The sequence below is a fragment of the Vanacampus margaritifer genome, chromosome 18 (genome assembly GCF_051991255.1).
Source record: "Vanacampus margaritifer isolate UIUO_Vmar chromosome 18, RoL_Vmar_1.0, whole genome shotgun sequence".
Lineage (NCBI taxonomy): Eukaryota > Metazoa > Chordata > Actinopteri > Syngnathiformes > Syngnathidae > Vanacampus > Vanacampus margaritifer.
The window spans coordinates 13,883,626-13,897,227 of record NC_135449.1 but is presented as its reverse complement, the minus strand read 5'-3'; the positions used below and the strand labels follow the sequence as shown (position 1 = coordinate 13,897,227).

At 36.7% G+C, this 13,602-nt stretch overlaps 1 protein-coding gene across 3 annotated transcripts in view; it reads left to right on the top strand.

Annotated features, from left to right (window-relative positions):
• Window positions 1-12,469, top strand: part of dnah9 (dynein, axonemal, heavy chain 9) — a 195,707-nt gene extending 183,238 nt beyond the window's left edge. For all 3 annotated transcript variants that reach the window (XM_077551042.1, XM_077551043.1, XM_077551044.1), the window contains 4 exons: window positions 454-636; window positions 5,905-6,158; window positions 6,237-6,372; window positions 11,362-12,469. In XM_077551042.1, the coding sequence (XP_077407168.1) occupies window positions 454-636; window positions 5,905-6,158; window positions 6,237-6,372; window positions 11,362-11,589 (801 nt within the window). In that variant the 3' untranslated portion in view covers window positions 11,590-12,469. The remainder of the gene's footprint in view (window positions 1-453; window positions 637-5,904; window positions 6,159-6,236; window positions 6,373-11,361) is intronic.
• Window positions 12,470-13,602: the final 1,133 nt, after the last annotated feature.

The window sequence follows — 13,602 nt, the reverse complement described above, 5'->3', positions numbered from 1 at the left end:
ACCTAAAAAAAACTTTATACTTGACCCAGCATATGAACACCGACGAGGATCTCTGTGTATTCAGCAAGCTGCCAAACTTGGGATCAAATATTTGGGAAAATCCATAGATATGACGACTTCATATCCTTTGTTCGACACCTACCCTAATCCACAAACGGATTACTAATGCCAGTTGTCTTGGGAAAATGTTGACACAGACATTAGCTTGCATTACTTATTCACAATAATATCATATGAGCATTGATTTTTCTTAATGCTGTCATTGATAGAAAAAAAGCTGTCATTGCAAAAAAATGATTTCTCAGGCAATGTTAATGCTGAATTCACACAATGTTCATTTTTTTGTGAATGTTACCTGTCTCCCACATTTAAAGCTTGAAGATGATCTAATTTAATTAAAAAAATAATTGTGCTTATCAGATAAAGGTCCGCTTGTTGTTTATATATTTTAAGGTGCGTACAGTGCTGGAGGAGATCATTGAGAAACTCCCTGAGGAGTTTAACATGGCCGATCTGCTCAGGAAGTCTGAGGAGAGGACTCCCTACCAGGTGGTAGCGGTGCAAGAGTGCGAGCGTATGAATCTTCTCACCAGAGAAATCAGACGTTCTCTCACTGAGCTCAGCTTGGGTCTCAAGGTGAGATAATTAAAATGCAGCCAGACATTAATTATTGATAGTTAGAATAAATAAGATCATTGCTGGTGAAATACCATCCATTCCAACCCCTGCATTAGCAAACAGTGAGGACTGTTGTTTTGCATTTCATAGATTGAAAATGAGTTATTGCCTCCACCAAGGAGATTAGTTTTTCATTCATTTAGACATGCTATGTTATGTTGATTGCAATAAGGAAATAGCTTTGACCTATTATATATGCCCCTTCACCGTGTTTCATTAAAATCAGTAATCTCACGGACAGAAGAATTGAAAACGGTGTGTATAATTAAGGCAAATGCAATTTTGTTTTGTTTTTAAAGAAAGAAGTGACCAGAAGTCCACCCATGTCAACCACAAAACTTTTAATGATCGTTAACATCTATGATTCCAGCAAAGCCAAGCTTTATATATACAGTATATATATATATATTTAACCAAATGACATTATTATTACTATAGTATTACACTATTAATACTGGGGAACAAGTCTGACAGGTGTTTTTGAAGTAATTCTTAAGTTGAATTCAAAACAGACACCGTTTTCATCAAGTTTTTTTTTTTTTTAACTATAGATATGTATATCTATGAGTCATTGATGGATAAGTTTGTCCATGTGCCCATTTTATGAATTATCATGTGGTGCGACCAAAAAGAAATAATCAATTTGGCACTTTTATACTGAAATACATTTAAAGACAGGAGTTTGTATCATTCACATGGACAGTCAAGAACCCATAGCAGCAACTCCGGTATGTAACGGTCATATTTAGATATCATGTGGTATGCTCCTAAAAAAAAAAAAATAATTGCAATCATTGTAGAAAGCTTTCCATGATACATTTATGTCCTAAATTGTAGATAATAGTAAAAAAATAAAAATAAACTAGACAAAGTGCAATTTCTGGGAATGCTGACAGCTGAATGCTAGTAGCTGAATGCTAAGATTTGAATGCATGCGGAATGCTTACAAAGTAAATAAAAAAAATAAATTATTTGAAAATGACAAATTATTAATTGTAGTTGAGTGAAATAAAAATAAAACTTGAACCGTCTAACGTAGGATTTGAAACATCACCTACTGTTTCTTGGTCAAACATTAAAAAGTCTGTCCCATTGAAAATGAATGGGGCAGAAGTTAATATTTAACATTAAATTGTCCAAAAACTGAAAGTAATAAGGAATCAGACAATATATTCCCAGGAAGGCGTGATTTTTTTAAGCAAGTTGAAATTTGAACGGTGTAAATCGGATGTATTATGTGGAAACTTTTGCACTGCAAAAATGTGCGGAGAATAAAAAGGACCTGAAATAATAATAAAGGTTAGAAACAACATAAATACTGTCAGCATTCTCACAATAATAAAGAATAGTGACTGCACAAACAAGTTTCCACATAGCTGTAGATGAATCCTAAAGCACTTCTTACTACAGTCTTACTACAGCTAATCTGAAGGGTACGATGTGGAGAAAAAACTTGACATGATAGAAACAAACTGAGTGCAATTTTGGATCCAGCATGCCAATTGAAGTTTTCAAATTGTTCCCAAGAATCTTATTGATAAGACCTGGCTTAAAAAGTTGTAAAAAGGCACAAGATAATTGGACCCATATGTCAAGTCTGATTGAGACGTGTATGAACAACTATATGAAAAGAGAAAAGGAGGGAGAACACTGTAAAACCGTTTGTCAGGAGTTATGAGGATCTCTGAACATTATTAGTGCCAATAAATCGGCTCAGTGATTTAAAAGCCATGGAGTCTATTGTACCAGCAAATGGAGTCATATTTTGCCTTTATAGTAAAATAAACAGGGACTAGTGGAATGTTAGCTATTGTGTGCTGGCCTGTAGTGTTCATTGGCGTATCGAGATTATTTTAAAGAAGGTCCATAATTCTGCTCTGACGTAGATAAATATCCTGATGCTTGTCATCCTGGTAAACCATTTTGTTACTGGCACTTGTGGGTGGCAGCAATACATCAGCTCCAGCATCAATGGGTGAAGGACACTATTGTTGCCACACACATGCTATCTCATTATTTTCTAGCGCCATTGTCTCTTTATTTGCCTTTTCTGTTGTGACGTGTATGTATGAGTACAAATTGCCTGGCAACATGCTCTAATGTGAAGTATTTTTCATCCCTTCACCAAATACAAACTCCAATATCTTAGAGCCAAAATTGCTATGCAGCACGGTAACCTCCCAAAAATTGATGATGACAAGTTATCAGGTGATCAGTATTAATTAAGGTGGCTGGTGTATTTTTTGGCTGTTCATGTCTTTCTCTCCAATAAGACTTTCACAGAATGGGAAATAAAACTAGTACATCTAAATATGTCAACATACCTTAAAATAGTACAGAAGTTTTTTCTGAATTGTCTTGATTAAGTCTATCCTCAAATATAATACGGTAAATGCCCATCTGAAAAGGTAGCTAGTGCTAGCTTATGAACTGCTGCAATATTTAGCATATATATATATATTTTTTTACCAATAATACAGTTAGGCTTCTGAATAATACAATCGCCAGGTGGCAATTCCAGGTCCAGAAAATAAAAACCCTGCTACAGTTGGGCTTTAGCCCCTGATGTTAGCTAGCTAGCTCTCTAGCAGGTAAACAAGCACCATGGGAGCTAGCTAGGGAGCTAGCTAGCATCCGGGGTAAAGCAAAACTGTGGCAGGGTTTTTACTTTCTGGATCTGAATTTGCCACCTCTGCTTACTACTGTGTCTAAGGGCTAATTTAGAGGAACAAAAATACATGCAATGTGTGACGCATAGAGCAAATCATGTTTATTTAGCACGAGAATAAGTGCAAAGTCAGCCATGGCAATTTTTATTCGAAAATTTTGTTTTTCAACTGAAACGAAAGTAGTTTCCACTGTATTTTGCTCAATACAACAATATAAAAGCTGTTTGTACTATGGACATGAAAACTGAAGAAGTAAAGTCAGTTAAACACAAAATGTGAGTAAAAGTAATAAGCCACCATGTTAGATTTAGGTTCTAAAAGTTAAAAACATAATTACCTTTAATTTTATTTTGGCTTTGTCTTATTGTGAAATTGGTAGCATATAATGTAGATTTGTCAAGTTAAATCATAACCTCACAAGCCAGATTGATAATCTGATTATAATGGATTCACTCAAGGGAATTCTTTACATTCTCAATTTAGAACTTCACTCGGCAGATCCGTTCAGGAAAGTTGCTGTACAAAACTTCGAGCTGATTGGACGATGCGACATCTTGTGCGCATTTGTTTTGACCAATCACGGCAACGAATGAAAATATCGTCTTCGGCCTTGTCTTAGAGAAAGAAAGAAAAAAAAGCACGAACATTTTTACCAGATAAAAATGCACGAAGCGCCTCTTGCTGTTCAACATTCAACGTACTTTAAAATAACTTTAAAGTGAAAATACTGACTTTAATCTCAGAATTCTCACTTTAAAGTCAACATTCTCACTTTAAAGTGAGAATTCTGAGATTAAAGTCAGAATTCTCATTTTAGTTAGGATTCTGAGATTAACTCTTTGACTGCCAGACGTTTTCAGAAACGGGATGTCGCCAGTGCCAGCCGATTTAAGCATTTTGACTGATCTTTCAAGGTCCACAGAAAATGTTGTGTTTGGACTATGGAAACACACATACTACCAAATGAAAGATCGAACTCTCATCTTTCATCAGAAAAAAAATTTGTTTCCACCTTATTCCGTTCTTCAGTAATCAACAATAGAAAATGCTTAGTTTCACCGAAATGCTCTGTTTTGAAACAAAAAGCGGAGAAAAAAAGCTTTTTGTGAAACGATGTTATTTTATGCACTCTAGTGAATTGTACACTTCTTTTTGTCCATGAATGATGCCACAAACACCTAAATAGTGTTTTACTTCTGTAAAACGCTTTCACCAACAATGAAAAAGTGTTTTTAGGTTGCAAAATACGTTTATTTCCATTCAACAGTGTAACAATTTGACAAAACAATTTCGCAAACTATTTACAAATGTGTGCAACTGTGGTACTATTTACAATTATGTGGATGTTTCAAATACAGTTTTTCTTTTTATAACGCTCCCCTGCGTGCAAGGAGACGCAGCAGGATTTGCACATCAGATTAGTTTCACTTGCGATGGCTCCTTTCGCGTGCAGACGTTACACTTTCTTGTATGCATTGGACTCGGGGCACTCTTCGTCGTCCGATTGAACGTCCGCCTGTGCAGAAGTGCTCGGTTGTGCTCCGCGTTTTCCGGTGTTAGCATCGCTAGCCGGTGAACCTTTATGACGTCGTCATAGCCTCCGCATCAACGCTTGCAAATTCGCCGTCAACCTCGGAGTCGCCATCATCATCATCGATGATGATCATCGTCGTCATCAATGTGCTCTTTAGCGTTGGTCGATGCCTTTCGTCTTTGAAAAAAATTCCCAAGTGTGAGCTGCTTGTAACCGGTCGCCATTGTTCGCTTCTTCGGCCATCTAGCTCCGCCTCACGTCTTCTACTGCCGCGTCAATGCTTCCAACCTCGGAGTCACCATCATCATCATCGATGATGATCATCGTCGTCATCAATGTGCTCTTTAGCGTTGGCCGATGCTTTTCGTCTTTGAAAAAAACTGCTCGAGCGTGAGCTGCTTGCAACCGGTCGCCATGTTCTCTTCCCTTCCCCAGCCATTGTCCCCTGTAGCTCCGCCTCACGTCTTCTACTGACGCCTACCCAATCTTGTCAAAAGAGAGTCATTGCTGCCATCTAGGGGCCAAAAATAGTCATTAGGCTAACCAGATATGCTTGAAACTTTCACCAAAGCTGGCCAAGGCCTTCCTCCACCCGTTTCAAAAAAAAATTTAAAAAAAATTGGATGACGTCTTTTAACGTCATTGGCGGCCCTCCGTAGGTTTTTACTTGACGTCTTTTAACGTCCATGGCAGTCAAAGAGTTAAAGTCAGAATTCTGATTTTCAATTCTAAGATTAAAGTCAGAATTCTGAGATTAAAGTCAGAATTCAGATTTTTAATTCTGAGAATAAAATCAGAATTCAGATTTTTAATTCTTAGAATAAAGTCAGAATTCTGACTTTCTATTCAGAGATTGAAGTCAGAATTCTGACCATTTACAGTGATAGCGTGGTTGTCGTCCAACCCAATATTTTGTGGGATCAATCCTCAGTGTCCTTGAGCAAGACACTGAAGCCTCATTTGATCCTAGTTGGACCTCATCCCAAAAGTTTTTCATTAGTGCTTTTTTTTTCAATTCATTAGGGGGAATTAACCATGACCAGTGGCATGGAAAACCTCCACAATGCTATTTTCCTGGACATGGTACCAGAGACTTGGACCAAGCGCGCTTACCCCTCCATATGTGGCCTGACTCTGTGGTTCACGGACCTGCTGGCACGGATCAAGGAACTGGACTTCTGGACAACCGACTTTGTCTTACCTTGCGCAGTGTGGCTGACCGGCTTCTTCAACCCGCAGTCCTTCCTCACCGCCATCATGCAAGCCATGGCTCGCAGGTACGAACTATACTGTGGGGCTTGTTTGTATAGCAGCTTGAATTCTTGACTAACATTTGTCCTCTGTTTGGATGACAGGAATGAGTGGCCTTTGGATAGCATGAGTCTGCAATGTGATGTTACCAAGAAGAACCGTGAGGATCTAAAATCGCCACCTCGAGAAGGGGCGTATGTTCATGGGCTATACATGGAGGGTGCCCGCTGGGACACACAGGTATGGCTAAAGTTGTTCTTTGGTTTTCCTTATCTTTTTGGAGAGAAGCATTATGAGACCTCCCTTTGAACCTACTGCAACATAGCAACTCAAAGTGGAAGTAAATATGGATTTAGTGTGTCCTTTTCAGAGTTCTTCCCAAAACGGTATCCAGAAAACTGGGAGATAGAACTGTCAGTTATGTCTTTTGTAAGATTACTAATTAAGATCTTGTGGGCTAAGGGATAGGCTCCAGCACCAACGTGACCCTTGTGAGGAATAAACAGTTAAGAAAATTGATGGATGGATGGATCGTGTGGGCTAAAGTGTGAATTGATAATTTTATTGATCATGTAGCCTGTATCACCCTAAAATGCAATAAAATTAAAAAAATATAACACTTGAAAATATAATAAAATGTGCATTTAACCTGATCAAAAATAGAATAATGAAATAATTTTATCAATAATGTAATTCAAGAAATCTTGACTGATAATGTAATAACATGTTTACGATAATGTAATATCTTATTACATTACATATATATATTAGAGCTGTCAAACGATTTTTTTTTTATCAGATTAATCACATCTTAAAATTTTGATTTATCACGATTAATCGCTTAATTAAAATTGCTTTTTTATCAACATTTTTTTGCCCGCCAAATTCGAAGAGCACCTGTTATGTGTTAATTTTTTCGCCATTTATTGTTATGAGGACGTCCATTTTTTGATCCATTGCAAACGTACACAAACATTTATCAAATGCTTTCCTTTAATGCATGTCGTTATGTAAACACAACCTGTGATACATTTTACGGAACGATACACTGTCGGCTAAAGGATCATATATATATATATATATATATATATATATATATATATATATATATATACAGTATATATATATACTGCAATTGGCTGGCAACCACTTCAGGGTGTACGCCGCGTACTGCCTGAAGCCAGCTGGGATAGTTTCCCGCGACCCTTGTGAGGACAAGCACTTAGTAAATAAAAAAAAATTAAAAAAAAAATATATATATATATATACATATAACACAATAAATTCCTGAAAATAACGCCTGAAAATATAATAATTTGCATTTAACCCGATCAAAAAGGAATAATATAATAGTTATACCAATAATGTAATTTAAGAAATCTTGACTAATATTGTAATAACATGTTTACAATAACCTAATAAGTACCTTATTACATTATTATCTCATATATATTATATCATCTCCCAGAATTATTTGCGGCATAGCAGTTCTAATCAAGTAATAGAAACACAACTCCATCTAATAAGTCCAACACTGACACTTTTAACACTCCAATTTTTGTTGTGAATGTCTGTAACTTAGATTTTCAAAACACAAAATACAGAACTTTTAACTGAAATTGAACATACATATTACATTAACTTTAAAATTTTACATTATCAGTTTTAAGAAGGAGAAGAAAGATCCACCTGAAAATTTAATAAATCCCTTATACTGTAATGTATTAAGGTATTAACGGTAAAATTATTAAAATATCAGTCAGGATTTTTTTTTTTTAATTACATTATTGGTGAAATTATTACATTCGTTTTTATTACATTTTTGATCAAGTGCAAATTTGATGACATTTTCTAGCATTATTACATTTTCAGGAAATTATTACATTATGATATTGTAATAACATACTTACGATAATGTAAAAACCTATTACATTACTATATTATATCATATATTTGCGGCAGAGCATTTCTATTTAAGTAATACTAACAACTCCGACTAATAACTCTAACAATGACACTTTGGGGGTTTAACATCAAAATTGTAATACACCAATTTTTATTGTGAATGTCTGTAACTTGGATTTTCAAAACACAAAATATAGAACTTTGAAATGAAATTGAACATACATATTACATTATCTGTCAAGTTTTACATTATCAGATTTAAGAGGGAAATAAAAGATCCACCTGAAAATGTGAAAAAAAACAAAAAATATCACCAATAGATTAACGGGAAAAATATGATTACAATATCAGTCAGGATTTTTTATTACAGTACATTATTAGGTTTTATTAATTTTTTTGATTAAGTGCAAATTTGATGACATTTTCAAGAATTATTACATTTTCAGGAAATTATTACATATTAGGGTGTTACAAGGCACTCTTTGCTTCCAAACTCGACTAAGAATGCAAGGCTGACTAGTTCCTGAACCTTCAACTTACTCCGGAAATCAACTTGGGGATTTTGCATTCCATTTGTGGCTTGATTTTCTACTTTGCATCTCACTTGCATTCAGCTGCAGCACATTACTCTGCTTCTCTTGGCTCTGTCTATCTAAGCATGCTACCTCGATACAGAATATGTTGCCCAGCTTTCAAGCTGCATCCCTGTAGGCTTGTTAATTGGGGAATGTGCAGAGTGTGCACTTGAACACTCAGATCTCCCTTTAGTTGAGTGCTTCCTTTTTTCTTCATTAAAGTTAGAGACGCAGGCAAATAGACTCTCAGTTAGATGACTCGGATAGCTTCTCTGTGCTGCTCTCGTCATTCCGCATCCACTGCCTTGCCCTCCTCACATCTCCAAAGGCCAGTCTTGCGCCAGTGTCGGGGAATCGTGTGAATAGGAGAGTAAGCAGCACTCCTACGAGACACAAATATGTAGCAATAAAAGTCAAAGATTTATGATAAGCCTACTCATCTATATTCATAAAGTTCACCTCTTATTCAAAGGGGTATCATACGTAAAAGATGAAATTGATGTGCTACAAGGGAATGTGATTTGAATTCTGCCATTACACACTTAAGAGTTACTGTATGTGTTTTTTTTGCAAAATACACATAACTGGTGGCAAACTCTCATACTATTATTATTACTTGTTGAACTCAATATGGGTCAGAAAAAGTGGCTGAGACAATCTGGATTCAATGCCACTGAAAGTCGTATTTAATCTTACTATGAGAATCTGATATGACATTACAAACTGTACATTTGCACCACTGAGGTCAACCGCAAGACTGTGCCAACAATATTTAAGAATCCAATGCAATTCCAATAATGATGCAGTTCAATTTGAAAACGCATGCAACATCATTCTTAATACTTTTCCTTCTGCCTTTCATGCAAGTGGCTGGAGCTTGTAGCTGTATTAAAATTTAAAGGGGCAGGAGTGGTAGGCCGTGTTATGCCACAACCTGACCCTGTTTCAGCTGACAAAGTATGTTAATACTATCAAGGCTAGCAATATATATATATATATATATATACATAAGGTGTGTATTGATAATTTTATTGATCATGTAGCCTGTAGCACCCTAAAATGCAATAAAATCCTAAAAATATAACGCCTGAAAATATAATAAGATTTGCATTTAACCTGATCAAAAATAGAATAATGAAATAATTATATCAATAATGTAATTTAAGAAATCTTGACTGACATGAAGAGGTGGCTTAAAACAATGGCAGTTGAATGAGTTAAAGGGAAAGGGCCATGTTGCAGCAAGCTCTTTTTCACAGTGTTTTTAACAGGTTTGTAAATAAGGATGAAACTTGGCTATATTCTAATGCTAATTGCTTTAAAACGGAAATAGAAACCTATATACTTTTTTTCTGATGAAAGAAGGGGCTCTACTCTTTCTTTTGGTAGGTTCCATTTTTTTATAGCAAGAGAACACAATATTCTGTGGGCAAAATCAGTAAAAAAAAATCCAAACAGCTGGGAGTGAAGGGCTTTGATTGAATGACTTGATCACTTTTTTTAACTACTTTTTTCTACTAAGCTTTTGACACATATTTCCTTAAAATCTTGGAATTAATGTAAAAATCATCAAATAGAAATTACATTTAGTTTCAAAGTATGTTCTAATAGCTTTCTTTGGTCCTTGAATACAATTGTCGTTTTGTAAAATACAACTGTCTTCATTTTGACTTATTTATTTTTTACTTATTTACTTATGACGCATTGATATTGGCTGGCATTGTTTTTATTTCACCAAATTGTGTTTGTGCTGCTTCATGTAGCGTAGTAAGAGGAGCAACTCTGCACAATGTTGTCGTATAGTTGGCAAAACCAGGTCCAGAAAGTAAAAACCCTGCTGCAGTTTGGCTTTAGCCCCTCATGCTTGCTAGCTAGCTAGCTAGTTAGCTCCATAGCAGGTAAACGAGCACCATGGGAGCTAGCTATCTAGCACCTGGGCTAAAGTCAAACTGTGGCAGTGTTTTAACTTTCTGGACCTGGATTTGCCACCTCTGTGCCAGATGAAGCTCGCTACTAGCTAGCTGTTGTGTGTACGTAGCCACTGTACCTGTGTCTCCACTGGTAGGTGTCGTGGCAAACGCACGTGCGTTCAGCCAAGCAAAACTTTTTGGGACTGAGGTTAATTTTCAGATTTTTTGATTTGATGAGGCGCAAAAATGTACAATTTGAGTGAGAAACATTATCGTGTAAGTCGTGTAATTCTACTTAAATGCAGTACTTCATTGAGGACACAATCCTGCTTGCAGATTCCTATTGTTTGTATTTACCCCACTTGGACTTACTGGTGTTTAACGCTTCCTCAAAGTTGGACATAATTTCCAGATTCAATTAAGGCTTTTGTCCTCCGACTTTACCAAAGTCATCAGGATATACACACAGCCCTGAAATCCTCTATGCACGCATGGTGAGACTTCAGTTTCTCAGGCACTAAATGTAGGAGGATTAATTAGCGAGACAGACCTCCCTGTTTCAATGTGTTTAGTGAGTGTTTTTGACTTTGTCTCAAACACTGCTGACTTTCAAACACACTTCAAGATTATGACGATGTTGTATGCGCTGAGTGTCCCACATGGCTCGTGTCAACTAGGATTAGTCCAACATTTAAACGCAGCCTCAGTGGTAAGAAAAATTGACCGAATTAACAAGCTTTCACTGCACTTTACACTAATTAATTACTTCCCTTAGGTCTTTGACATGTGTCAATATGTGGTTGACTGGATTGTCATCTCCTCTCATCTTTCTCTGCCAGACTGGCTTGATTGTGGACGCCCGCCTAAAGGAGCTTACTCCTCTCATGCCCGTCATCTTCATCAGAGCCGTCCCTACGGATAAACAGGAGAACAGGAACATGTACCCGTGTCCGGTTTACAAGACCCGTCAAAGGGGGCCTACATATGTGTGGACCTTTAACCTCAAGACCAAAGAAAAGCCATCCAAGTGGACCATGGCTGGAGTTGCTTTGCTTTTGCAGATCTAGCAGGATTTTTCAAGAGCATTAATAAACACAACAGGGTCAAGGATCGGCTCACCTTTTAACTAACGATACTGTATGCCAATTGTGTTTGCTTTTATTTTGAAAAGAAAAATTAATTGTTTTCTGAAGTCTCAGAAAGCTTTTTGTAAATCGACTGCACTGATAGTGATTATATGACATATGCAGTAAATTCTGTAGAGTAAATGTGACTCTATTTAGAGTGGGACTAAATAGACTCAGTTTTGAGTAATATTTACAATTGGAAGAGAGCAAAATAAAGAATTGAAAAACATAAAAGTCACTCAAGGGTTGAGGAACGAATTCACGACCTTCATCTTGGGAGACAGCCAATCTACTCCCTGAGTCACGCAGCTCCTGCTGTGTATATCGCTCGTGTCAGCTGGAATCTTCGTAACTCCAAGAGACCAAAAATGGTCTCCACAAAGTAGGATGGGCATAGCTCAGGTGGTAGTCGGGCAGTCTCCCAAGCTGAAGGTCATGAGTTCGTTCCTCAACCCTTGAGTGACTTTTATTTGTTTATTTTTACATTATAGTGTAAATATTACTCTAAAGCTGATTCTCTTTGGTCCCACTCTAAATGGAATCAAATTTACTCTACAGAATTTACTGTGTAAATTTGCACATTAATTAAAAGTTAGTTCATTTTAAGTTCTTCCTCTATTCACATAATTCCATATTCTTTCTGTTTTACTTTTATCTTTTGCTTCCTTCACTGTTCATGAATTTGAAGTTTGTGAAAAAGTTCTGTATTCTGTCAAAAGATGTCATATGCTAATCAACATGGATTTTTGTCCTCACTATTTTTGGAGATCAAAAATGTTTCATGTTTCATTTTTTCTACACCAATAAACAAGAAAATGCCTGTTTGTTGCCTGTTCATCCACTCTTAACCACATTGCCTGTTGATGAAGATTGGAAACTGTGGATAATGTGCCACTATGCTTAAAACAGCTTTTATACGAACAAAGCCTGCTCGATTCATTTGACAAACTTGGACATTTTAGCTTAGTGACCACATTTTTCAAGTGTCCTCTTTTTTTCTGTTCTTGTGATTCAGGACGCACGGTGTCATAAAATATTTTATTTTCAGTACTTAAATGGATAAAGGCTCCTCCTTGAGCCGTCACCTTACTGTGTTGGAGTGGTTTGTGTGTCCTACCCAATTAGGACAGGGGTGCTGAATACGTCGATCCCGATCGATCAGTCGATCGCAAAGGTAGTATTGGTAGATCACATGACGTTGTCATGTGTGTGTCAGCCTATCATCCAAATAAGGATTCAAATAAGGTGCTGAGATTACCGGCAGCATTTTTAACTCGCATTTTTTTACAATTTTAGCTCGCTGGTAGCGCTTGTACACATTCGTATTAACCTGGAAAGTTTTTTACAGACTACATATTTGATTTGATTTTGCATACATGAATATGATTTTTTGCAGACAAATTCCCAGTCATTCCCCAACCTACTGCCGAGACCAAACACTGACTACGCTACTTCGCCTTCACTCATTCCCTCCTTGAGAACAATTAAAGAAACGACAATCTCTAAAGCAACTCAAGCAGAGACATCCCTGTACAATAGATACTGACACATTTTTGGAACGGATGATACATGGATGAGAATATAAGTAGAACAACCATAATACAGATTCAAGTGGCATTATACTATTGGCCTTCCAATTGCAGTACAATGGACCTATTCATAATGTTTGTAAACAATACTTGGATTGCCTACCGCTGAACTGAAAACAATGACAAAAACATGTTGTTTGTGGAGTTCTTTCAGTCCTTGTATGTTGCTCTCTCTCTCTCTCCTCTCCCTCTTTCAACTACTCTACATTTGTCTCTCTTTTCCTCTCTCTTTCTTTCTCTCGCTCCCCGTTTCTGTCTGTATAGTTCTTTCTCTCTCCTCCCTCTCTTAACTTCTCTCTGTTTGTCTCTCTCTCTCAACCTCTCACTCTCTATGTCGCCCTCCATCCCTCTCTTTCTCTCTTTG